General features: G+C 43.3%; 1 protein-coding gene across 1 annotated transcript in view; it reads left to right on the top strand.

Moving 5' to 3' along the window:
* The first annotated feature begins 1,320 nt into the window (after positions 1–1,320).
* Positions 1,321–23,420, top strand: part of CHAT (choline O-acetyltransferase) — a 32,606-nt gene continuing 10,506 nt past the window's right edge. The window contains exons 1-11 of the mRNA XM_074875672.1: positions 1,321–1,388; positions 4,205–4,349; positions 6,457–6,648; positions 8,850–8,968; positions 10,400–10,453; positions 13,213–13,393; positions 14,374–14,551; positions 19,074–19,243; positions 21,314–21,414; positions 21,614–21,742; positions 22,908–23,030. Coding sequence (XP_074731773.1) covers positions 4,308–4,349; positions 6,457–6,648; positions 8,850–8,968; positions 10,400–10,453; positions 13,213–13,393; positions 14,374–14,551; positions 19,074–19,243; positions 21,314–21,414; positions 21,614–21,742; positions 22,908–23,030 — 1,289 coding nt within the window. The 5' untranslated portion in view covers positions 1,321–1,388; positions 4,205–4,307. The remainder of the gene's footprint in view (positions 1,389–4,204; positions 4,350–6,456; positions 6,649–8,849; positions 8,969–10,399; positions 10,454–13,212; positions 13,394–14,373; positions 14,552–19,073; positions 19,244–21,313; positions 21,415–21,613; positions 21,743–22,907; positions 23,031–23,420) is intronic.

Here is a 23,420-nt window from a genome sequence, read left to right as displayed (position 1 = left end):
AAACATGCTATCGACCACCTAAAAACAGCTCCTCGTAGTCTCATGCGAATTTAATTTTAATTCTCACAATCGTGAATTTCAATTTTCGGATATTCCAAAAATTACAGTAGCAGCAGTTAGAGACGCAACACTGGATAACGCCTTTCTTGGTGCTGAATGCTGCCCCAGCAGCAACGTGTCCACCTCAGTGTACAGGGATTAAACAAAACAAAAGAAAGGTGAAGTGCTTCATTCAAACCTTTGCAAAAAGTGGGAAGCTTCGATTCAACCGCAGTGGAACCAGAGTGCGTATTCTGCCCCGTAAATTTATCTCGAGATAAAATAAAATCGTTTATTTAAATTCCTAGCTCGTTAGGAAACAAAGTAAATGACTTACAATGGCAAGAGGGGGGAAAAAATGGCTTAAGCGGCCACGGCATCTCTCGAGGGGCTCCCACCCGCCCCCGGGGAGCTGGGCGCCCGCAGGGAGACGCGGAGCAGCCGCTCGTCGGTTCCGCTCAGCTGCGCGGGCCGCGGGGTCCCGCCGTGCCGCAGCTCCCGCCGGGCCGGTCCCGTCGCCGCTCAGGCGGCGCAAAACTCATGGAAACGGCGGGGTTGGCGCAGGAGCGATGGCCACCGCGGTAGGAGCCGAGCCCCGCTGCCCGAAACCGTAGCCGCTCTCTCTGCGGTAAGCGGCAGCAGCCGCGCCGCCCCTGGCCCGCCGCCCCGGGGCCGGCTCCGCTCCCGCCCCGCACGGGCCGCTGCTGCCGCCGCCCCGGGGCCGCTCCCGCAGGGCCCGGGCCCGCTCCCGGGGCCGCTGCCGCTCCGTCGCGGGCTGCCGCCCCCGGCCGTGGCGCCGGCAGCGCCGCCCGCCCCGTTCAGCCACGGAGCTTTCGGGAGCGGCAGATGCCCCGCGACGGCGCTGCTTGGCGCTGGCGACAGCCCCCGCGGCGCCCGCCGGGGCTCCCCTTGCCGCCGCCGCCGCCGCCGCCGGGGAGCCGCTCGGCTCGCCCCGACGGCGCTAAGGGCGCGGGCGAGCCCCCCTCTGCCCGGCTGCCGCCGCCCGCCCCGCCGGGACACGGCCGGCGCGGTGCGAGCCGGCGCCGGTGCCGCCGCCGGGCGCGGCCCACGGAAGGGCCGGAACAGGAGCGGCGCGGCCCGGGCACGGGGGGCGGGCGGGCGGGCGGCAGCGCCTGTTGCGCGCGGCGGGCGGGGCGGGCAGGGCTGGGCCGAGCCGGGCCGGGCCGGGCCGGGCCGGGCGGTGCCGGGGGCGCGGGGCGGGGAGGAGCCAGGCGGCGGCGGGGACGAGCCGCGCTCCGCCGCCCCCGCCCAGAGGGGACCCGGCCGCGGAGGAGGCGGCGGTACCTTGGACAGAGCCAGAGCCGCCGCCGGAGCGCCCCGACCAGCAGGTACGGGCGGGCGGCGCGGGCCGGGCCGAGCCGCGGGGCGGGGGCGCGGGGGGCGGCGGGTCCCGCGGCGCGGAGCGGGGCCGGGAGGGGTCCCCTCGCCAAACCCCGCGGCGCCGGCGGCTCCCACGGGGCCGCCCCGCTGCCGCCGCCCGCGGATCCCGCCGCGACGGGCGGTGCGGGGGGGAAGGGGCTCCGCCGGGGCCGAGGCGTGGGAAGGTCTCGGGGCGCGCCGGCAGCCTCCGGCGGAGCCCGAGCTCTCCCCGGGTCCCGCCGCTGCTGCGACCCGCAGGGAGCTCCCGGCGGGCGACAGGGCGGCTCCCGGCCCCTCTCAGAACGCCACCAGCCGCGGCAGTGCGCCCTCCGCACAGGTACTCCCGGTAACGCGTACGCTCCTCTCAACTTTAAGCATAGATCCTGAGAACTTTAAGCTCATCTTTCTGGTCACACTGAGAGCGAGGATGAATAGATGGGGGCTGAGGGAAATGCCCCGACAAGGTTATATACTGCACACTGCCTCCCCAGCCCACAGCGTGCGGAGAACTCAAGTATAAGCACATGGGCTTATTTCAGCCCTTCCCTGCTATCTGCTAACGGAGAGATCAGCTCCTTTTGTTGTGGGTTTGAGCCGCTGCTTTGAGCTGTGGGGAAGGCCACCCGGCTCCCCAGCCTGCCGGGACTCACAGCCACCCTGCTAAGCTGCTCACCCTGGCCCTCCCGTTAAGCCAGCTGTAAATAAAAACAGCTAGGATTATTTTTTTTTGCCTAATAACTTTGACAATGCACCTCACAGCCATCCGAGTGAGCAACTTTGAAGTCATCTTGAATTTCTGCAGGATTTTCTCTTGTGGCAGTTTCCTTGTCCTTTATTAAGCAAATACAGGATTGGGTGTGATGCTAAGCTGTCAGCACTCTAACCAGAGACAAAGCCTCAGTTCATCCCCGTGACAGAGAAAAGTACAGTTCAGGCTACCACCCCCAAACTCTTTATCACACTGATTTGGCAGATATGTGTGTCTGTTATTAGTAGCATTTCCCACAGACAGAGCGCCGGTATGGACTTGCAGTCAGTATGACTCCACATTGCAGTTTGACAAAAAACATAAGGAAAGAAAGGACAAAAGTCCCAGTGAGAAGAATACCAACAGGATTTTTCCTTTAGCAGAAGACAGTTTCAGGGGCTCTGAAGACAAAATGGCTGTTCTGTATTTGAACACAAGTGGGGAGCTGAGATCAGCCCATAAACAACTGGGCAAGCCACGGTCTTCCAAGAGTTACAGGACGTGTCGGTTATTTGAAATGCTTTGAACATGTGTTGCTAGGAATAGAGCGCACAGCTAAGTGATGAGACCTGTGTAGCACACAAGAGGGAGCAGAGCAGCACAGCGCGTTAATGTGGCCTTTCCATGAGGGAAATCGTCTCTCACCTGGGTTGAAATTGTGAGCAGATGACGGATCGACATGAGTTTGCTGTGTGGCTCGTTGCAGGGCCCCAGGGACTTCTCTCAACCTTATACAACCTACTTCACAGCACATGGCCCCACTGGCAGCCAGTGCAGGACAGGGAGAGGACAGGATCAACACAGGGCGTTGGTGACCACATACACATTGGCAGAGCCATGCTGGAGCTCAGGCCTGGAACAGCCAAGCCAGTTCCTCAGGAGAGAACTAATGCACAGCCACCCCTGCACATTGTGAACCAAAACTCTTCATCTCATTTTCATACACTGTAGCTTATTATCCAAAGTGGTTTTAAAAGCTGTTGTAGAAATAATTCAAGTGCCCTGAATGTATAGTCTCAAGGGTTTCAGAAAGGAAATGTGACATCTTTTCAACTTAGCCAATACACATTGTCTTTTATATTTTGCATACACACAGTGCAAAGTAATTTAAAAAACCCAAGAAAACTGTGATCTGTCAAGACCTGACTGAACATATAGAACTTACTCTGCTGCAGTTGTACCACTGTAGTTGAAGGACAACTGCTTGGTGTGAGCACTATTATATCATACGTGAGCCATATAGCTTATTCTTGGACAGAAAAGGAATAAGAGGCATCTTTGGAAGTGAAAACCAGGATAAGCACAACACCAGAGAGACACAAGCAGAAGTATTTGCGCTGTCACAGATTATTTCTGTGACTTTTGACAGGTTAAGGCATCTCCCTGGATGGTGTATGCTATTTGGAAAGACCGCCGTGTGAAGCAGTTCAAATGCAGTGTATGCCACCCCTCCCAGTCCTCCTACAGCCAGGCTAGCCAGGCTTACAGGGTCCCCCAGCCCAAAGCTATGCCTCAAAGTGCTGGCACCCTGCGAGCTTCTAGCCTGCAGGGGCAAAGGCACGTCTCCATCAAGTTTAAAGAATGTGGTGCTTTCATATAAAATGGTAAAGGGAGGACATATAAGATCCTTAGACAGAAAACTGCAACCTTACTATTACCTGTGTCGACATAAGTACATTCAAAGAAAAGTCACCTCTTTCCTCCAGCTAACATATAACAGTAATACAAGGTGTGCAGATCATGGAACAATGCATTGGGACGTAAATTAGAGTGACAAAATAAACCACGCTGAGAAGGGACCATTTATGTGCATCAGATAGTTCTGGATAAAGAAATTTATAGCAAAATGAGACAAACAGAATGTCAGAGCAATCTCCACAGGGCTCGGTTCAGCTGCTTTTGAATGTTGTACTTCTATTTCTCTTCAGTTTTGCATTCTGAAGCTTCTATGTATGCTTGCGCAGGGAATACTCCCCATGTACGTTTTAGTTATAAATAACGGGTACTGACTGGACTTTAAATCTTTTCTATTTCCAGAACGGAGGCGTGAGGCTCCATAAGTGCCCCCAAGTGGCTTCAATTTCTGTCCTCAACAAAAGATATCAAAAGAAATGCAGGAACGCCTGTCCTAGAAAAAAACATGCAGAAGAAAGAGAAAGATACATGCCGTAAAGATGAGACAGTAAGTGACTGTTTCCGGGAAAACAAAATGAAAAAAAGGTTGAAGATAGATGACTTAACAGCTTTTAATGCTGTAAATTAATATAGTAATTGTAAACTAAGCTCTGTTCCAGAGCTGATTTCTTGATTTCGGGGAACACTAGTTACCCTGCAGCAGTTTTTAATCAGGAACTTTGATCTAACATTAGTGCTTCTCATAGGCAAAGACGGTCTTCCTCCCAACATCTGTGAATAATTCCAGTAAGTGAAATACTATTACACAACAGTAGATGCATTACTACACAGTCAGAGATGGCATATAATTATTTCTTGATAGTACAGAACTGTCACACTATCACATATGATTAATTTTCAAGCTGTTTTAAAAGATGCCGGATGCATATGCCTAGAAGTAATCAACCCCTTGGGTTTAAAGCTTTTTTCCTAAGCAGACTCATGAACTGTATAGTAACCTTACCCAGATAGGGCCAAAGACAGGTATCAAAAAGAAATACTGTTTGGCACATATAGTAACCTTACCCAGATAGGGCCAAAGACAGGTATCAAAAAGAAATACTGTTTGGCACATCTATTTCCACTGACCGAGTAATCAATGACAGAAGAGATAGCTTGAAACCGTAGAATTACCATGCTTTTATTTCTGAGATCCAGGGTGCATTACAGGCTAGATTGGATTTGCATTTCCATTACTAACAGGTAATCCTATGGCACTTTTTATGAGTATCTGAAATCTTTCATTTCTAGATAGGGAAACATAACACAGCACTGACTTTTCTGTGGAGGTCAAAAGGCAGAGCTGGTATTTGAGCTCAGAGGACACCCATTCCCTGCCTTCTGTTCAGAGCATTTCCTCCACTCCCTCCCTCCCTGCATGCACTGGCAAAGGAGTTTGCAGCTAGCCTTGCTCTGAGCAGCAGGTGGGACTAGGTGACTGCCAGACATCCCTTCCAACCGAAATCACACCACAGTCCTGCGATCCTGTGAAAATGAACATCTATTGATCAAGAGCTAGTAAAAAAATCTGAACTTTACCTGCTTCAGGAGACAGGCAAAAATCAAAATAGACAAATAAACCCTCCAAAAGTTTATGGTCTACACTAACCACTAGCAGAAAAGCACAGCTGAATTAGATGACCGTTTTTCAACTGGGAGACACATCCACCTCCCTGAGGAACTATGCTTAGAGCATCACAGCCTCTTGCAATTTCCCAGTCTTTCATGGATTACCTCCTTGCTTGGTTTTCCCACTGTCCCCATAATTCATCTGGCTTTTAAATGACTAATTACACTTCACTTGGTTAATTCTACATTAAAAAACAAAGGAAGCTTAATTGCATGGACAGCATGAGATTGTTTTCTTCCCAGATACTATCGGTTTCCTGCTCCAAACAGGATAAGGATAAAGCAAGTATAAACAGAAATGTTTTGTCAAGCCTTCTAGGAGGGTTCCAGACTGGCTGATAGCAGAGGTTTGGAGAGTAAAACACAGGTTTATTGAGGATTGTATGTGGTCAGTGCTAATGAACAGGTAGACCTGCATGTTTCATATTTCTGCAGTTTTGTAACCAGTCGTATTACCAATCAGACAAGTACTAACCCATGGTTTTACTGATCACAAGCTAAGAGCACTTCTTTACTAATAAAATACCTTCTCCTAATGCATTATTTTATTATGCTTTAATGTATTTGAAGATTTCCTAGAGTCTAGCTCAGACGATATGCTTGCATCATGCCTGTTTGCAGTAGGATTTCTAGAATTTTTACCAAGGAATATTCTCCTGTTTTCCACTAGTTTCCCGACCTCTTCATTTGAAATCCTCATTGGCCAAAGGCCTACAAATAGAGCTACTGGAAAGGTTCCACTGCTTCAGTATTGCATACAACTGCATATACTATGTCCTAAAATCCAGATACTTTAAGACTTAATGAAAGTCCTCTGAAGTCACACAATTACATTTGCAGTAATCAGGCATCTCAACTGCTAAAGCAGAATAAATGGATTTAAAAAGGGATACAATATATTCATCAGCAACAGAAAAAAAAAAAAAAGAGGACAGTTTGGGAACAAATAGAATTATTTGCTAATATCTTTTTTCTTTTATGATTAGGCAGTGCCAAAACTTCCAGTCCCACCACTGCAACAGACCTTATGCATGTACCTACAGTGCATGAAACACTTGGTTCCAGAGGAGCAATTTAGAAAGACCAAGGTCATTGTGGAGCAGTTTGGAATTGCAGGAGGTCTGGGGGAATCTTTGCAGCAAATCCTTGAGGAAAGAAGGGAAAAGACAACAAACTGGGTAAGCAAATGCAGATGAGAAAAATAATTGCTGTGTTGAATGATGCTCATTTACAAACTATTTGTGATATTCTATAGGTGATCACTGCTTTCTTTCAGTGGGTCAATGCAAACAGGGGTCACATCAGATCCTATCAAAGGGAATGAATATTTCAGACATATTAGGCTAGAATCTTCAAACTATGTCAAAATCCATGTCATTATTATGTTTTCAAATCAATAGGTTTTTTGACACAAATGAGGGAATTCATGCATCTCAGGTGCATGCACACAGGTGTCAGCTCTACTTGTAGGAAGCACTATATTACATCCTTTTTGTATGTAATTTCTACCTTTTCCTTTAATAACACAATTGAGTTTTTGTTAAAATAAAAAATGCTTTCTGATAAGGCTGTAGAAAATTCCTTGTATATGCATCTACCCAAAGCTCTGATCCAGTCAAATTATTCTGGAATGGAATACTTTAGGATAGGAATTACTCTTTTTTAAATTAAATTATTATTTGCCATTCATTGTCACACCATACCAATGTAGTTATCCTGAAGTATTTCCTTTGCTGCATATACACACACATGTATACACATATCTGTCTATGACATAGACCATGCTGAAACCTCAGCCTTTAAAAAAGTACAGCTTTCTGCTTCCCAAGACAGGAAAATTAAATAAGTTGTAGATAAAATAGATTTTATCATTCCACAGAGTCACAGTTCATCCTGCCTGCATCAACCATGTTAGAATATGGCAGCTGAAAACTAGAAACACTGATTTTATTGAAGTCCTTCCATCCCAGCAAGGACGAGAGACACTGAATGGTTTCATAGATTCAGTGAAAGTGTGCAGGCTTGCTACTGATGTCAGTGAAGTGTGGTTCTCCCTTAATTTTTCAGTTGTGTGACCCACAAGAATACTCTATCAAATTGTTGCTATAGTCAGAAAAAAAACTACAGTACTGGCAGGGCTTTTATCTTAAAAGCAGTGCTTAATTTCTGCTTGTTGCCACAGTCTGAGGGTTCCACTAAATGCCCCCCAATGTCGTTTTGTTATTCTGATTGTAGAACTTCATGTTTTTGGTGGCTAAATTAATCATCGCTTAAATAGTGTTCCTGATAACAAATAGTGTTCCAGGAGACAACTGTTCACTTAATCACTTATATCATGAAAATTACAGAGGAAGGATGTATAAGCATTTTCTGAAATGTCTCAACTCTAAGTACTGGTTGTTACATTTAAATACCTGATTCTTAAGCTAAACTAGAAATGTTTTTATTTGGAATTTAACTTGCCAGGAGTATAGCTCTGGCCTGTTCTCCTGAAGACTCCAGAGACTGGGGGGAAGCATCTGTTCTAACAGCAATGAAATATCTCAGAGGAAAACTTTTTCAACTGATGCATGCATTCGTAATTTTTTTTTGCATAATTTCGTTGTTGTTTATAGTTACTATCTGCAAAGCATGCCCGCTAAATTAAGAAAGACCATTTGATCTTTTTATGAAAGCCTCCATTTTCCAAATAATGATTCTTCAAACTCTACTCAGACATAAAGGAATGCGTAATTACCGTACATCTGTATTTTCAATAAAAATGGTTAGAAATTTAATATGTGTGTCTGTCTGGGTCAAGCATCAGTAATCTGCATTTGTGTCAGTGGACACAGAGGGATTTCTCTAGGGGCCCTATCCACATGCCAGTATCTGCAGGACCAAACCATTATGCTCGGGAAATTGTCTTCCCACTCTGTCTTGCTGCAGGACAGTATCTGACAGCTAAGAACAGAGCATCTTGGCATCACTGACAAATATTTGAACCCCCATAAGGAAAACCATCACTAGTAAAATTCTGTCCATCTCTTAAATATATCTCAATCACTATTCAAGAGTCAGCAGTTAGCATGTTGTACTCAAACAATTTTTTGATGTAGAGAGAAGCAAACAACAAAATACCCAAACCACCACAATATGGAGCTTGTTTACTTTTTAATGGAACACACTGTAAATTGCCATTGATTGAAAAATAGGATTATGGAATTGCGGCTGATTTCAGCTGAGCTGAGGTCACAGAGCCCAGACTGAAAATGCTCAGCAGCTCCATTAATCAGAGCCCATGCCTGACACCAGGAGCACCAAGCACTCTCCTCTCACCCCCAGACTGCCTTTCCACGTGTTGTTCATAGCTTTAAAATTTCATGTCCCCTTCCCTTAGGTGTTTAACTACTGGCTGGATGACATGTACCTCAACAACCGGCTAGCTCTTCCAGTCAATTCCAGCCCAGCAATTATCTTTGCTCGTCAGAATTTCAAGGATGTAAATGACCAGCTGAGGTAATGTACTACGACTTTGCAGCTTTTGCTAAATGAAAGGATATTTTAAATGTACTGCTTTTGCAAAAGAACAATCAACTTTCATTAAAAAATAAGGGCTGTAACCATTAAATGATTTCCTACTAGGCCTGCTGACTGAGGGCAGTGTTTCTGGGGTTACTCATACTGATATTCAGAAATGAAAGTGTCATTACTATTACACTGATTGCATGAAAAAAAAATTGCCATGGGAATTATCATTTTTTAAAGGAATATTTGCAAAGCTTTTCATTGTATAATGCAAGTGAACCATTTTGCGATGGAAAAAAAGAAATACTAATTTCTGACACATTGTTTAAAGGAAAACAGTCTTTAACATGCCATGGCTATGACTCATAGCCACCCTGCAAACTGAAAAGGCCATGCTGGCATTAAATTGTCCCTCTCAGGTGCCCAAAAGGGCACCAGAAACACAGGGAATGCAAGAATAACAATTCAGAAATCATTCCTCCTCAAGAACACTGCTTCCTTCAGGCCCATCCTTCCTAGCCCTGAACTGACCCTTTGAGCTGTTGTGGGCAATTACAATCATTTAAAAAGTGAAAAGGTAAGCAAGTAGCCAATCAGGGAATATACCTCTCCAGACACCCTTAAAACAGGATTCCATTCTTCAGCTTTTGCCAAAACATTTTCTCGTTTTAAAACAGTAAACCAGATCAAATCTACCTTCATATAGTGCAATTTTCCTCTTTGCTTTTAGCACTCTCTAGCTGCTCATTACTGAGCATGTGAATTTATGCTATTATAAAACCTTGAAGCTGGTATGTGTTATTTTAACATTTTGCACAGACAGCCAATGTATCTTTTTACTTTACTTTAAACGTAATTATAAATGCTTCTATTCATTACTGTCTAAGTTTATTGTGCACACAGCTTTCGAAAAATCTCCACTTTGCCCGTGCTTTAACAAGGAAATATTTTTCTCAGAGTCTCCCATTCACACACAGTGCAAATGGGCAGTGTCAGGAAATAATATACCTGTCCACAGCTGTGCAGAAAAAATATCTGCTTAGGACAGGAAGTACTCTAATAAATTGGACAGCTTATGAGTATTGATATTGAAACCCATGTTAAGGATTCTATTAAATATTCAGCCTCTGCTCCCATTCTCTAAATAAATGCTTTCAGGCTTCCTCCTGTGGTAGTCTGTTTAACCATTTGAAGGGACCATCTCTAGGATTTCATATTTCTTGTGACATGAATTAGTTTAGGTTTTGGGATGAATTAGTTTAGGTTTTGGGTGGGGGCAGGGGCTCTTCTTGCCAAGCCAGAAGACTTTCTCTCCTTATGCTGTGCCATCAATCATTCAGACTCTCCTCTGTCTCTCAGAAACAACAGCCCAGCGTTGCCAAATGTCAAAAGACTGATGTCACTTCTATCTGCTACTTGCAGGTTTGCCGCCAATCTCATTTCAGGAGTGCAAGACTATAAAGCTTTACTGGACACGTAAGTAGCTTGGAAGGAGAGCTGCTGCTTGAGTATCCGCAGGGCTTCTGATTCAAGGGTGCTCTAACATGGCCGAAGTCAGGCTGCATTGCACCTCTCCACCATTTGGAAGGGCTGGGGCTCCAGCATGTTTCGGGGCAAGCGCTTCAGCAATTTTTTTAATGCACTTTCCACTTTATTACTGCAATCTAGCGGGTTGGAGAAGGATCCTTTTTGATGCCTGGTAGTCATAACTCTAGCATGTGCAGTGCAGCCCAAAGGACACACACAATCTGTCTAACAGAGCTATTGAGGACACAGCAGGAAGTCTGTGCTCCCCAGATCCAAAGAGCAGCAGCACTGCGGTTACACAGCTGCACACCCTCCCTGGCACCAGCTACCTCTCAGGGCGCTGCACCCCCTCCATGGACTGCACCCTCCATTTAGAACATCAGCCCCACTGCCTCCCTCCCCCCGAAAAAGAAATAACACATCCCACCAGGTGAAGGAAGCCTCATCACAGACAGGCTGGTTCAGTAGCGAGTAAAAATAAGAAGTTACTTATGCCATTGTTACTTTCGGTATATAAACACAGGGGAAATCCATGCTTCTTTAAGTCATGTACGAGGTAGCTCATAACAGCACTTTACACAGCACTTCTTAACCTTACCTAGTATGTTTCAAGTTTACTGCTGAAATCACTGCTCCCCAAAAAATAGAAACAGTGGAGAGCCAAGCTCAACGGACACTACACCATAGTAGGGAAGGGGTCATTTTTCTGTATGGAAATACAAGAGGCCTATGTGATACGCTTTAACCAACGCTCATTTGGATGAGGAAGGCAAAGTCCATATTCAAAAAACAAAGTCCCTATCATCCATGAATTAGATAAAAGAAAGAGGAAGAGGCTGTTTGATTTTTCATTTCAAAAATCTCACAGCTACTCAGAAAGTATAGAAGAGGTACTTATTTAAGGACACGTGCTTTTGTCCAAGATATGCCATGCAACTGCATACACGACCACTGGCGTGCTGTGAAGTACTATTGCATACTGATGTAGTTCGTTGCATCTTTATATGACAGCATCTGAGAGAAAGAAACCACATTGCTCAAACAAAGGCTAATTTAAATTCTTGTTATTTTGACCTCGCTAGTCTAGATCCAAAGACTCCTGTGATCAGATTTGCTTGCCTTAAATCAATAATCATTTAAATCCTCACCACTGTGTCCTCATATTGTTATTAATGTTTGCTTATCACCCCTCCTGTTTAGTTATGAGGACACCATAACTGTAACATTTTCAGTTCCTTGTTGCTGTTAAGGACTGCTACCAGTGAGTGTACTGCTAGCTTCTCTTGGATCATCCCACACACAGATGCACAATATTCCAGCCCAAACCCAGGCATTTATTTTTAACTGTACAGTTTTCCATTCCACTCCATTTTCATTCCATGCAGTGGCCAGGACTAAATATTTCAAACAAAGCCTAACTCGCTCACATAAAAGAGTTATAAGATCTTACACAGACCTAATTCAGTACAAGATTTTCTGGTGCCATCAGAGTTAATAACCCCTTTCTTAACTGCTATAATTACAGATTGTCTTGTCTAAATCTATGATGCTATTCCACTATTTTTGATCACAGAATTTTTTTATCATTATTATTATATTATTATTGTACACTATTTTTGATCATCATAGATGCTCTTTAAAACTGTTAAATATAAGCAGATTTCTGCATTATGCAAAATGAGGGAGAAGGAGAACCTGTTTTACTGATAAGGAACAAAAAAGTTAAGCACCTGTACAAGGAAATAAGTGATACAGAGAGTTTGAGAGCCAGGAAGTAAAGTGAATATCCCTGGTTTAGAGCTGCAACAGTTCTAAAGAGACAGTTAAACAAGATAAACTAGCATAAAACATTTCCCCATATCAGCTGCATGACAGTAACCCTCCTTGTGTGCTTCTTTGCCCCTGCCCTTCTTTGACAGCTGGAAGCTTAGTCTTCTCTTGCTGAGGGAAAACCTTTGCACCACAAGATCTGCTTCCTCCTGTGGTCTCTGCAGCCTCTCCTGAGCGACAGCACCATTACTTTCAGCTGCAGTGTCAGTGGGATATTTTACAATCCATAATCATAATTGTGATAACTACCTTTTTTTTTTTTTTTTCCTGACTGCTAAAGAAGCCTTTAGGAGGTGTTGTTTCCACATGCCTTCCAATAAAAAGAGAATAGGTTTTCAGCACTTATTCCCCCCTAGGTCTAAGTAAGGATTAGCACATAAGTGAGGCTCCATGGAAAACAGAAATGCCCTCTGTATTGCCCCAGTCATTCCTGTTCATCAGGCAAGGCCCTCTCACACACTCTCCACCCATACAGGGCCACTGTGATTTGCAGTGAATTTCATCAGTACTTTTTTCCAAGATGCTGTGTCTTCTCCAGCTGTTCGGCTAACTTCCGTCCTGGCAAGTTTCTGGGGTCCCATCTAAGCAGGCTTCCCACACACATTGCGAAGCGGCTTGTGACCTGCTATTCTTTCCATTTCCACTAGATGATAATGCAATTGCTTAATGAATATGCATGAAGCTGCCAGGAATGGTGTATTTAACTTTGGCATGGGAATTCATTTATTTCCTTTATACCGTAATCTTGTTTTATTATTCAATTTGTGTTATACCTGATCTAATTGTAACAGAACAAAGGACAGATTAGATTTCTTTTCCTTTCTGTCTCTCTCTCTCTCCTCTCTTCCTCTGGCTTTGTTTTTCTTCTCTCTCTCCAGCCATGCTTTACCTGTTGATTTTGCTCATGGACAGCTGTCCGGTCATCCCCTCTGTATGAAGCAGTACTATGGACTCTTTTCTTCCTATCGTCTTCCAGGACATACCAAAGATACCCTCGTGGCCCAGAAAAGCAGTGTAATGCCAGAACCAGAGCACATTATTGTTGCTTGTAACAATCAGGTAAATGAGTGTTCTTATTTTATACCTTTCTATACTTCTCGGTTTGCTTAAATTCACTCAAGAAAAGCCTAATATAATCACTGTTCAAAAACACAATTAGCGTGCTATGTATGAGCTCACGTCTTACCAAGCATTCACTGTCAATATTTCCAAAAGATGCTTCTGCAGCATTTTTGTCCTTAGCCCACATTATGTTCCAAGTACAGTGATGCAGAAAGGAGGAATGTGGCAGAATTCATTTGCTTTCTCATTCAAACAAAAATGTTTATTAAACAGAGATGAAACCACAGAGAAAAAAAGTCTTATTAGAGTGCATTTGCTGGAAATGCTCTTCTCTTGACAGTCAAGTATTGGCACACAACGCATGGCATATATATCACCATCCCATGTAGGGGGCCTACACTATGCTTGAAGAAATCAGCACAGGCGCAGGCAGAAATACTGAAGCATTAGAGTGAATCTGCCCCAACCAATAAATGCCGTCAAGCAGCAGAGTATATTGGCTGGGCAGAGTACCTTACAGCCCAGCTTGAGTATTTCTAGTCCTGGAGCTGTGCCTGCAGGCCCCCTTGGAATGAAGGGGTAGATCCCAGTGGTCCCTTTTCCAGGAATTCTGTTCTTCACCTCAACAGGAAGTTCTCTAGATTCTCTAGGTTATTTTTAAACAAATAAGACCATGGAAATTATTTACATACTTCCTGATTTTATCTCTTCAGGGTTTTTTTTATTCTTATTCAAATAGCATATCTTTTATTTGAGCCCAACACACAATATAAGTCCCCTATAGCAACTGGAATTACACTGGTGTAAAAACACAGGAGGGGTGAGCCCTGTGGTTTTGTGCTCCATTGCATGCAGGCCTGGCTCTCCAAGCAGGACTTCCACATCTCAACACCCACCCAGGCGAAAGCAAAATGTTGGACCAGTAAGGGTCCAACCCACCTGTGACTGTTCGTCTGACTTCTGTCATTTTTTTGCAGTTTTTTGTTTTGGATGTTGTCATTAATTTCCGTCGTCTCAGTGAGGGAGATCTTTTCACTCAGTTACGAAAGATAGCCAAAATGGCAGAGAATGAAGAGGAAATGCTGCCTCCAATTGGCCTGCTGACAACAGACGGAAGGACAGAGTGGGCAGAGGCCAGGACGATCCTTATGAAAGGTTAGCAGCAGCAATCCCAGCTTTCTCCATCATCTTCCTCCTCTTCCTCCTCACCATCATTGCCTTTCTTTGCTGGGAGTGAACATTACAGCAAATATAGGACTGAATGTGCAACTTCACTGCTGAATTTTTCTAGCAGGAGGAAACTCAATACCTGTAAGTGTTCAGATGCGTGTTTCCAGGGAAGCAGCAGATATGGTTTGACCCTTTGGCTTTGTATGTTTAAGTGTTACGTCATGTAAATAGCTCTCACTCCATTCTGTTCTTCATCACATAAATTACATTACATCAGATTTTGTGATTTGTCTCTTTCTTCACATCCATTTTGTACCAGTAGGAATGACGCATCCTCTTAGCTTTTGGCAACTATTAGTCATTTTTCATCTCATCTAACAAAAGCATTGACAAGTTAAACACCTATTGAATCTAGATGTGTACTCTCTCTAGTCAGTGGAGAAAAAGAGGAGGTACCAGGGCTGATTCATCAAAGTCTTAAGTAAGTATCTAGGAAAGGTGACACCACATTGTCTGGGGATAGTTCTCTCTCTTCCCACAACAAGCAGCATTTAGCTGTCTTGGATTCTGAACTCAAATGCCTGACTTTGAAACAGATGAAAATAAAGGGTGGGATTAGTCATCTCTATCACTTCACACCTTATATATTTTACCCTGAAGCTAAGTGATGTAAACACCCTCTTTTTGACATTTTAGATGACTTAGGTATTAATTTTTCCCTCCTGAAAAAAATGTTAATTCATCTCTTTATCCTCCGTTCAGCAATGCTACAGAAAATATTGCTATTTTACCAATGTCCTGGAATATACGAGAGTTGCCAATAGTCTCAAAATATGTTTACCATCCCAAGGAAGATCCTCACTTTTGTTATTCAAATTTACCTGTGCTTATAATAACTTTATAAACATGCACACACAGAGTCCTGGCCATTATTACAGCATTATTATGTGGTACCAGTCTCATCTTCAGGCTTTCCCCTCCCCCACCGTCTTTTCTTTTTAAAGCAGGAGAAAAAAAACATTCCTTATTTTAATGAGAACAGAGATAAACACCTAATCATTTATTTTCATGCCACACTTTTAAGTAAAATAGTGAATACCTTGAAACCTGCAGCAAAATAATCTTTGTAAACCTACGTCATCCAAAGATCAAAAGATAAATCAACAAAAACTAGCAGAACCATCTCTATAGTGTTTTTTGATTGCCTGGCATTTGCCAAAATACTAATTTTAATGAGGAAGCAAACCAACTCAGTTATGCAGCTGAAAAAAACCAGCTTCTGCACTAGCAAATATCACAGCACTGTGATGTCAGCCTTCTCTAATCTAAGCAGGAATCCCATCCTATACCACTCGTATTAGCACATCTCCTCTATATGGTATAATCCATTGCTGTTACACATAATACATGATTATTAACAGCCCTTTCTTCTCTCTTATCTGTGGTGAAATGTTCACGCAACAATAATTAACAGAGGAAGAGAAAAGCCTCTAGTGAAGCACTGTGAGGTGGAAGGGGTCACTCCACAATTGTTCTGTATTGGGCAGGGAAAGAGAGGATGCTTTGGGACAGACGGGACCCATACAAAGCTTTGCAGAGGTTATGAAGGAAATACACACATGGGCCTGCATAGACCTACAAGTAGAGAATAGGTCTTCTAGGTGAGAAAATTTCAAAGAAATTGTAATAAACCCAGCCATCACTGACTTATAAACCCAGCCATCACTGACTTACAAACTCAATCAGTATTTTAACTGCATTCAGGCTGCAAAACACTCTCTCCTAAGTACAGGAAGTTAATTCTTACTGCTATAGGGGGTGCTGTCCCATGCATACTATATCTGAATTTGATTCAGAACTGTCTTCTAAAATCAAAAAACCCAACTAAACAAAAGCTGACTGGCCAATTCAATGCAATTGTGTACATTAGAAAGGAAGAACGACAAGAAATGTCCTGCAGGGCTTTAGGCTTGTTCTCACACTTTTCCCCTGTTTCAGCTCTTTCTGGAAATACTTATTTTCCATCCAAAGTCATGGTTCATGAGTTCTTGTGCAGTTCATTGCCTGCTTTACATGATAATTTTTTCAGTGTTTGATCAGCTCTCTGAACATGTCTGTTTCTTTCTGTAAGGGCATCTTTCCCTGTTTCTAGCAGAGCTTAATTTTATTCACTCTAATACCTAGACTCAAGATACCCTGAAGCCATATGTCAGAATAAAGGCTTCATATCTGTCAAAGATGTGTGGGCAGCAGCCACAATGAAATATATAGAAACCTATCAGACAACATAAAGCAGAATGCTGAGCAAGCTGTGAGCAGTTTGTAAATCACTATCCAAGCAGTTTTTCCTTGAAGGTGCCTGTCCACAAATACCAGCAGCTGATGTATACGGAGCAACTTCCATTCACAAGGATCTTTTCAACCTTTGCATTGATATACCCAGACCATCAATGGAATAAATACCGCAATTACAGTCAGCCCTACAAGTGCCAGATACTAGAAGAGCTCTACAACCAAGTGGACAGGGACATGTCTTCTCCCTTATAAAGCTTCTGAATGCTTCTGAAGACAATTCATAGGCATATCAGTGTTTTACATGTTGTAGGGTGGCACAGATCACTGGCAGAAAGGTCAACCTGTGTGCTCCACCAATTACAATCTCCTGTCTCAAGTCTTTGTAGGAGCTGGGAGGAATGCCAGGTGCCTTCCCTAGGACTCTGCTTCTGTGGGCAAGGGAAGACAACACACTACGTACTCCACCAGGTCCCCATGCAGCCTTACAAGAAGCCAGGCTGGCCACCCCTGTCACTCGGGCCCATGGCTGCCAACACTCCCTCGCAGGAGCCACCAGACAGCAATAGATAGTACCTTACCATAACTTGCAAGAGGTCACAGCTCCCCCTCTTCCTTCTCAGCCGTCGCCATCACTTGCGTCTCCTTTTCTTAGCACCTTTTTGTTTCTTGCGTATTTGCCGTCTTTTTTACTACACAGCATCTGGAGAATGAACCTGGATGATAACAAGCATCTGTTTTTTTTCTAGCTCCTCACTAGCCTATGTTGCTCATTTTGGGAAAGTACATTTTTTTCTTATTTTGAAAAATGCTGTTCTTTCAGAGGATCAAGCTACTTTTCATTTTTGCAAACATTAAAAACATGCACATTTTGAAATGGGTCTATATTTCAAATGCAAATCAGAATTGTTTAATTTTAAATATTTTTTCCATTCTTTCAGCTAAAATCATCCCCTGAATTGAGCACAGATTTGTTGAACTTAGCACAGACTTGCAAGAATTTTTGATCAATCTGAAATCATATATTTAGTTAACTAAATCATATATTTAGTTAAGAACATTCTGAAAGGAAAAACATTTTCACCAAAATCTAACAATACCAGCAGATGAGAGCTGATCTGTTAAGAACGGAAGGAATTTTAAGTTGATTTTTGAAAGCCCTTTTTCCTTTGATCTTGTTAACAATCATTTAACAGCAATTAATGATGTTATAAGCTTTTGAATAAAACAAGTTCTTGTTATAGGTTCCACAATTTTTTCAATTAAGAGCTATATTAAGTGCTCACAATTAAATATTTCCTATGCCTCAAACTGGCCCTCAGAAGCAAACAAACCTTTACCTTCATAATATTTCTGAGTTAAAGAAACTGAGAAAAAAAACCCGCATAAATACACTATAAATTAGGAGGAAAGCACTGAGGACAAGGTAGTCCACCTGTAGAAGCAAGAGTGACAGGATAGGGAAAATAAACAGAGAAAGAGAGCCAGAAAAAGCACATTTTATTCAACAGTACCCTACTGATAGAAGGGAAGTGGAATGTGGCAACCCATGTTTTTGGCCATACCATGTTGCCACATGTGCCACGTTGCCACATGATCACAACCTCATCCACAGATGTCTCCTCATGTGATGTAGGCAATGTACCCAGTCCAGGGCTTATTTCTGTGCAGTACAAGAAATGACCAGGGTCAGGAGAGAGAAGAGGATTTTAATACTAGAACACAAAACCAACATGGGCCCTGCTGTTCCTTGTCCAGAAAAGGGTTTTAATGGGAGAACAGCACAAAACCAGTACAGGACCTGCTGTTCCAGAGCAGAATACTGCACCAGTAGCGTGAGCTCTGAAATCCTCTATTTTCCCTGTCGTCTCTGTAACCGTTATATATAAAATAAGTAAGCATTGCTGGCTTTAAGAGTAAAATGGATTTATTTTGTAATATAATTACTTCAGGAAATGAAAGGCAGAAAAAGAAAGTGGATATTATTGAATCATATGAAAGATACACAGAGATATTGCAAAAGTTAACACATGAATGAATGCCTTGGTGTAACATTTCCTTGCACTGAGATGTTCTGCTGTTGAGAGCTCTGCAAACACCAGCTCATTGCAGAGTCAGGGTCAGATTTTTCAGTGCTCCCCAAGGCAGCAAGGTTCCCCAGCCAGTCCTGCACTACAGGTAAGAGAATGTGAACATTTCCCTCTTTTATCCCCAGACTCTACTAACCGCGACTCTCTTGATATGATTGAACGGTGCATATGCCTGGTGTGCCTGGACAGCCCAAGCGGGGTGGAACTCAATGATACAAACATGGCATTGCAACTGCTACATGGGGGAGGCTACCATAAAAATGGGGCCAATCGTTGGTATGACAAACCTATGCAGGTAAAAATCTTACAGTACTATGATATTACTTGCACGTGGCAAGGGACTCCAGCTACCCTTGTGGTAGGGACCACTTAGAATCAAGTGGAAGAAAGAGGGGGAGGTGGTGTTAGCATCTGCCAAGGCAGGGTTGGTGGGAGCAGCCCTGTTCCTTGCAAGGCAGGGGAAGCACACCTACTGCCTTGCTGGCAGTGGAGGGGGCTTCTCCAACACAAGTACGCTTTCACCTTCCCTGAAGTTACCCTTTGCACTTGAGGAGGTAGACAGATACACAGACATACAGATAGGTAGACATCCGATAAAAAAACCCAACAACCACAGTACGCATTTAATTACATTCTATCAAATGAAATAAAAACATTGGACTAGCATGCCAGAACAAAGAGGAAAAGCACAACGGCTTTCTCTGTTTTCTCTTCTCATACATTTTCCTGATGTTCTAGAAATACTACTGCTTATAATTTAGCATGTGTTTAAGTTAGTATTAAGTTCTCTCTTAACAGACTGTTTACTCATTTAATGACATCTTTCTTGAGGCTTTCCTGGAAGTATTGATTTCTCCAGCCTTTTTCCCAATCAGATTTTGATTGTCATATTTGAAAGTCTTGCACTGTTATTTTCACATTTTGCAACAGACCCAGGGTGAAGCAATGTTTTAATCTCCAACTGTCAACAATGTTGACACCCCATGAAAAATTGAAAAAAAAACCTGATACATTGCTTGCACAATGCTTGTTGCTCTTGCCATGTCTAAGAACAGCAAAATGAAAAAAGAAAGCACTAAACTAATTTCACTTGCACTGACTTACCCCAGTGCAAATATATTTCAGTAGTCATTCCTGATTTATGCCACTGCAAATGACATTATTAGCAGACTTCAGTGCTGTGTTTTTAAAGATCATTTGTCTTTAGTTAGAATCCTCTGTTATTTGCAGGGCCACTAGTTGAGATGTTTCAAGCAGATGAGAATAAACAAGATTTTCTTTTTGTTTACTATCAGAATGTAGCAGAAAGTGAATAAATTTGCATAGTATATGGGAGAGCTTCATCTGTCCAGATATATTCAGGCCAGAAGTAGTTCAAAGGCAAAGAGAAATTCTTAGGGAAAAAAGATCCCATTTTCTTTCATGCAAACACAGATTATTTAGTAAGCTATTCTCACAGTAGGACTTGTTCTTTCTCTCCATATTCTTCTTCAACTTTGCAGGAAGGCATCAGAAAACATCCAGGTAAACCTTTTGTATCATGCTTACTTTGTGAAAACCTCATGGGAACCAGGGAGGCAAGATGAGTATGTGTGATATAAACCCAGAGAGTGAGCTGAGTGGGAGAAGTCCAGTTAAGGACACTACAAAAGAAGTGGGGGAAAAAGTCCAGAAAAAGGACAGAAAACATGTGAGACAAGTTGCATCTTGGTCCTGGACATCTGCTTTTTTTTGAGATGCAGAAGTAACCAACTGCATGGGGGTATCATAGAACTACAGTGTCACAGCTTAAGTGTCACCAGTTATACCATGTATATGCAATGAAATCAGGAATGAAGACAAGTAAGAGGGAAATGAAGAAAACACCACAAATAAAAGGTAAAGAGGAAGCAGGACAGTAAACCAAGCTATGAGAAAGTTATCAAATAAGGATGAGCTTGCTCATTTGATACGATATTTGTAATAAAGTGTGATCCTAAGGGACTTTCCAGATACAGAAGTTGCATTGCCCCCAAATGTGGAAGAAGAACCCTGGCCTGTCTTTCCAGTGACAGGTTTTCTCTACCATAAAGCAGATGGTAAATCCAATTTCTGGACTCCAATGGGAAATGCTAAAATTTACATTCTCACAGGACTCAGTCCAAAATAGCAGCATGAAAGGGATCCAATGCAACACCACTCACAGGACAATAAAGTCTGTAAATCTGTAAGTCACCCACTGATCTGTAAGTCAAGGACTTTCCTGATGTGAGCAATAAGAAAACTACAGGAGACAACATCTTTTGTTAGGTTGCCATCACGGGTAACTTATCCACAACATGATTTATTCACTATGTATCTTGCACTTGTTCTTTTCCTTGCTTAGTTTGTGGTAGGAAGAGATGGAGTCTGTGGTACCGTCTGTGAACATTCCCCTTTCGACGGCATCGTGCTGGTGCAGTGCACTGAACACTTGCTCAAGCACATGTGAGTCCCCTTTCAGTACAGCTACTGTACCTGCTCCGGACCCTGGGAAACCACTGCCAGTGGCAAATTCCCCCTGGTGCATAGGGCCACTAAGACCCATACAACTGTTGGGAACCAGTCATTTACCTGCTAAAAAAGCAGTGTTTAACAACTAGATTATTCCTGTGACCTTAATCACTTTTCTCTCACATACTAACAGGAAAGAAAGCTCCAAGAAATTAGTCCGAGCTGATTCAGTGAGTGAGCTTCCTGCTCCACGAAGACTAAGATGGAAATGTTCCCCTGAAATTCAGTCACATTTGGCATCATCAGCAGAAAAACTCCAAAGGTAGAACAGATGCCTCATTTTTCTCAACAATGACTGCAAGCTGGAAACTACCCAGCATATTGTGTGCAGGCATGGGTTTCCTCCTAGGGTGCTCTCCCTGCCCTCCTGCTCGTCCTCATCCTCCCAAGCTGGACATACCTAGCAACTCTTTGCATGATGGCAGCCTTGTGGGCTGGAGCTACTTCACTGTATTCAGGAATTGCATTACCATTGTTTTCCTTCCATGTAAATATTGTGAAAGCCAAAGACCACTGGAAAAATGGTTGAGTCCTATTTGCACGGGATGCAAACAGTGCAGGTCCTCTGTTTTTGTGGATGGACTTTATGGGTTTGACCTGACTAAAGCTGAAGTCAGGGCAATGGGGATACATATATGGGACAGTAGAATACAACTGGTTTGAATAAACAATTTGAATTCAGGACTGTAATTTGTTTACATCCTTATTGCTCCTACAAAGGTTAGTTCTTCTGACTGTGTTTCCAGACTGTAAAGGATTTGCATGATCTTTGGGGGTGGGGATGGCAATAAGAGATCTTTTTTTTCAAATTATTTCATCTCAACATTCAGGCCTGTGATCTCTCCATAGAGAATTAACACATTGTCTGCATGATCAACTATAAGTATGTAAGCAGTAACATAAGACTGCATTAGATGAGACCTCAAAGTGGCTACAAGCATACATGACAGTATGAAAACATACAGGATGCAGAGTAATTCCTTTTTGTTTTTAAATAAAGGTAGTAGTCCTCTAAATTGAAACTTGCAAGGAGCTTACAGCCTTCATCAGGTTTTAAATTCACTCATTCCTCACACTAGTAAATCTCAAAATTTGTTGAGAACAAAGAAGGCCCTGGCTTAGGCTTCAGGAGTGGAAATACTAAGTTTAAAAAAAAAAAAAAGTGCTTTACACAGATGAACAGAATGACCTGAGTGCACAGCTTATGTTAAGACTGCAGATAACAAGCCCAGTCTAGAACCTGTATGAATAGAAGTTACTGACTAGGAAAAAGTTACCAAAGGCCAGGACTCTCAGTGGAACAGGAGCCCACTCACCTCCAAGTGGGTACAGGCAGAAAATGATCTCTGGGTTTTATTTGCAAATGAAAATGGAACATGAGATTCTTGCATCTCCCCCCACAGTAACTGCCTCTGCTTGTTTTCCAGGATAGTAGAAAATCTGGACTTTATCGCCTACAAGTTTGAGAGCTACGGAAAGGAATTTATTAAGAAACAAAAGTTTAGCCCAGATGCCTACATTCAAGTAGCCCTTCAGCTGGCATTTTACAGGTAAGGTTAATTCAAATCATAGGAACAAGGTAGCACAAGAGGAGATTCACAATTTGTCTTTTATAGAGAGGGTCCATTTTTTCACTCAGCATCCAAACAAATGCCTCCTGCATGAAAAGGAGTGATCTTGCCTAATGACTGTAAGTCAGACATGATAGAAATTGGCACCCGGTTCTAAACCACCGCACTCCTTTCCTTCACTCCCTTTCCCTCTCCTTGCTCTAGCTTCCCATTCCTGTCCCCCCCACACACCATTCCCAGCCAGTACCGTCCCCACAGCTGTCCCTGTGCTGGCACAGCAAAGAGGTGAGGGGATGTGCAGGGTGTGGCAGACAGCCCTGCCACCCACAGCAGCAGAAGCAGCTAGGCAGTCCCAAGTCCTTGGGGCAG

Source organism: Strix uralensis, chromosome 7, assembly GCF_047716275.1.
Source record: "Strix uralensis isolate ZFMK-TIS-50842 chromosome 7, bStrUra1, whole genome shotgun sequence".
NCBI lineage: Eukaryota > Metazoa > Chordata > Aves > Strigiformes > Strigidae > Strix > Strix uralensis.
The sequence above is the reverse complement of the archived record's forward strand: the minus strand, read 5'-3'. Positions and strand labels throughout refer to the sequence as shown.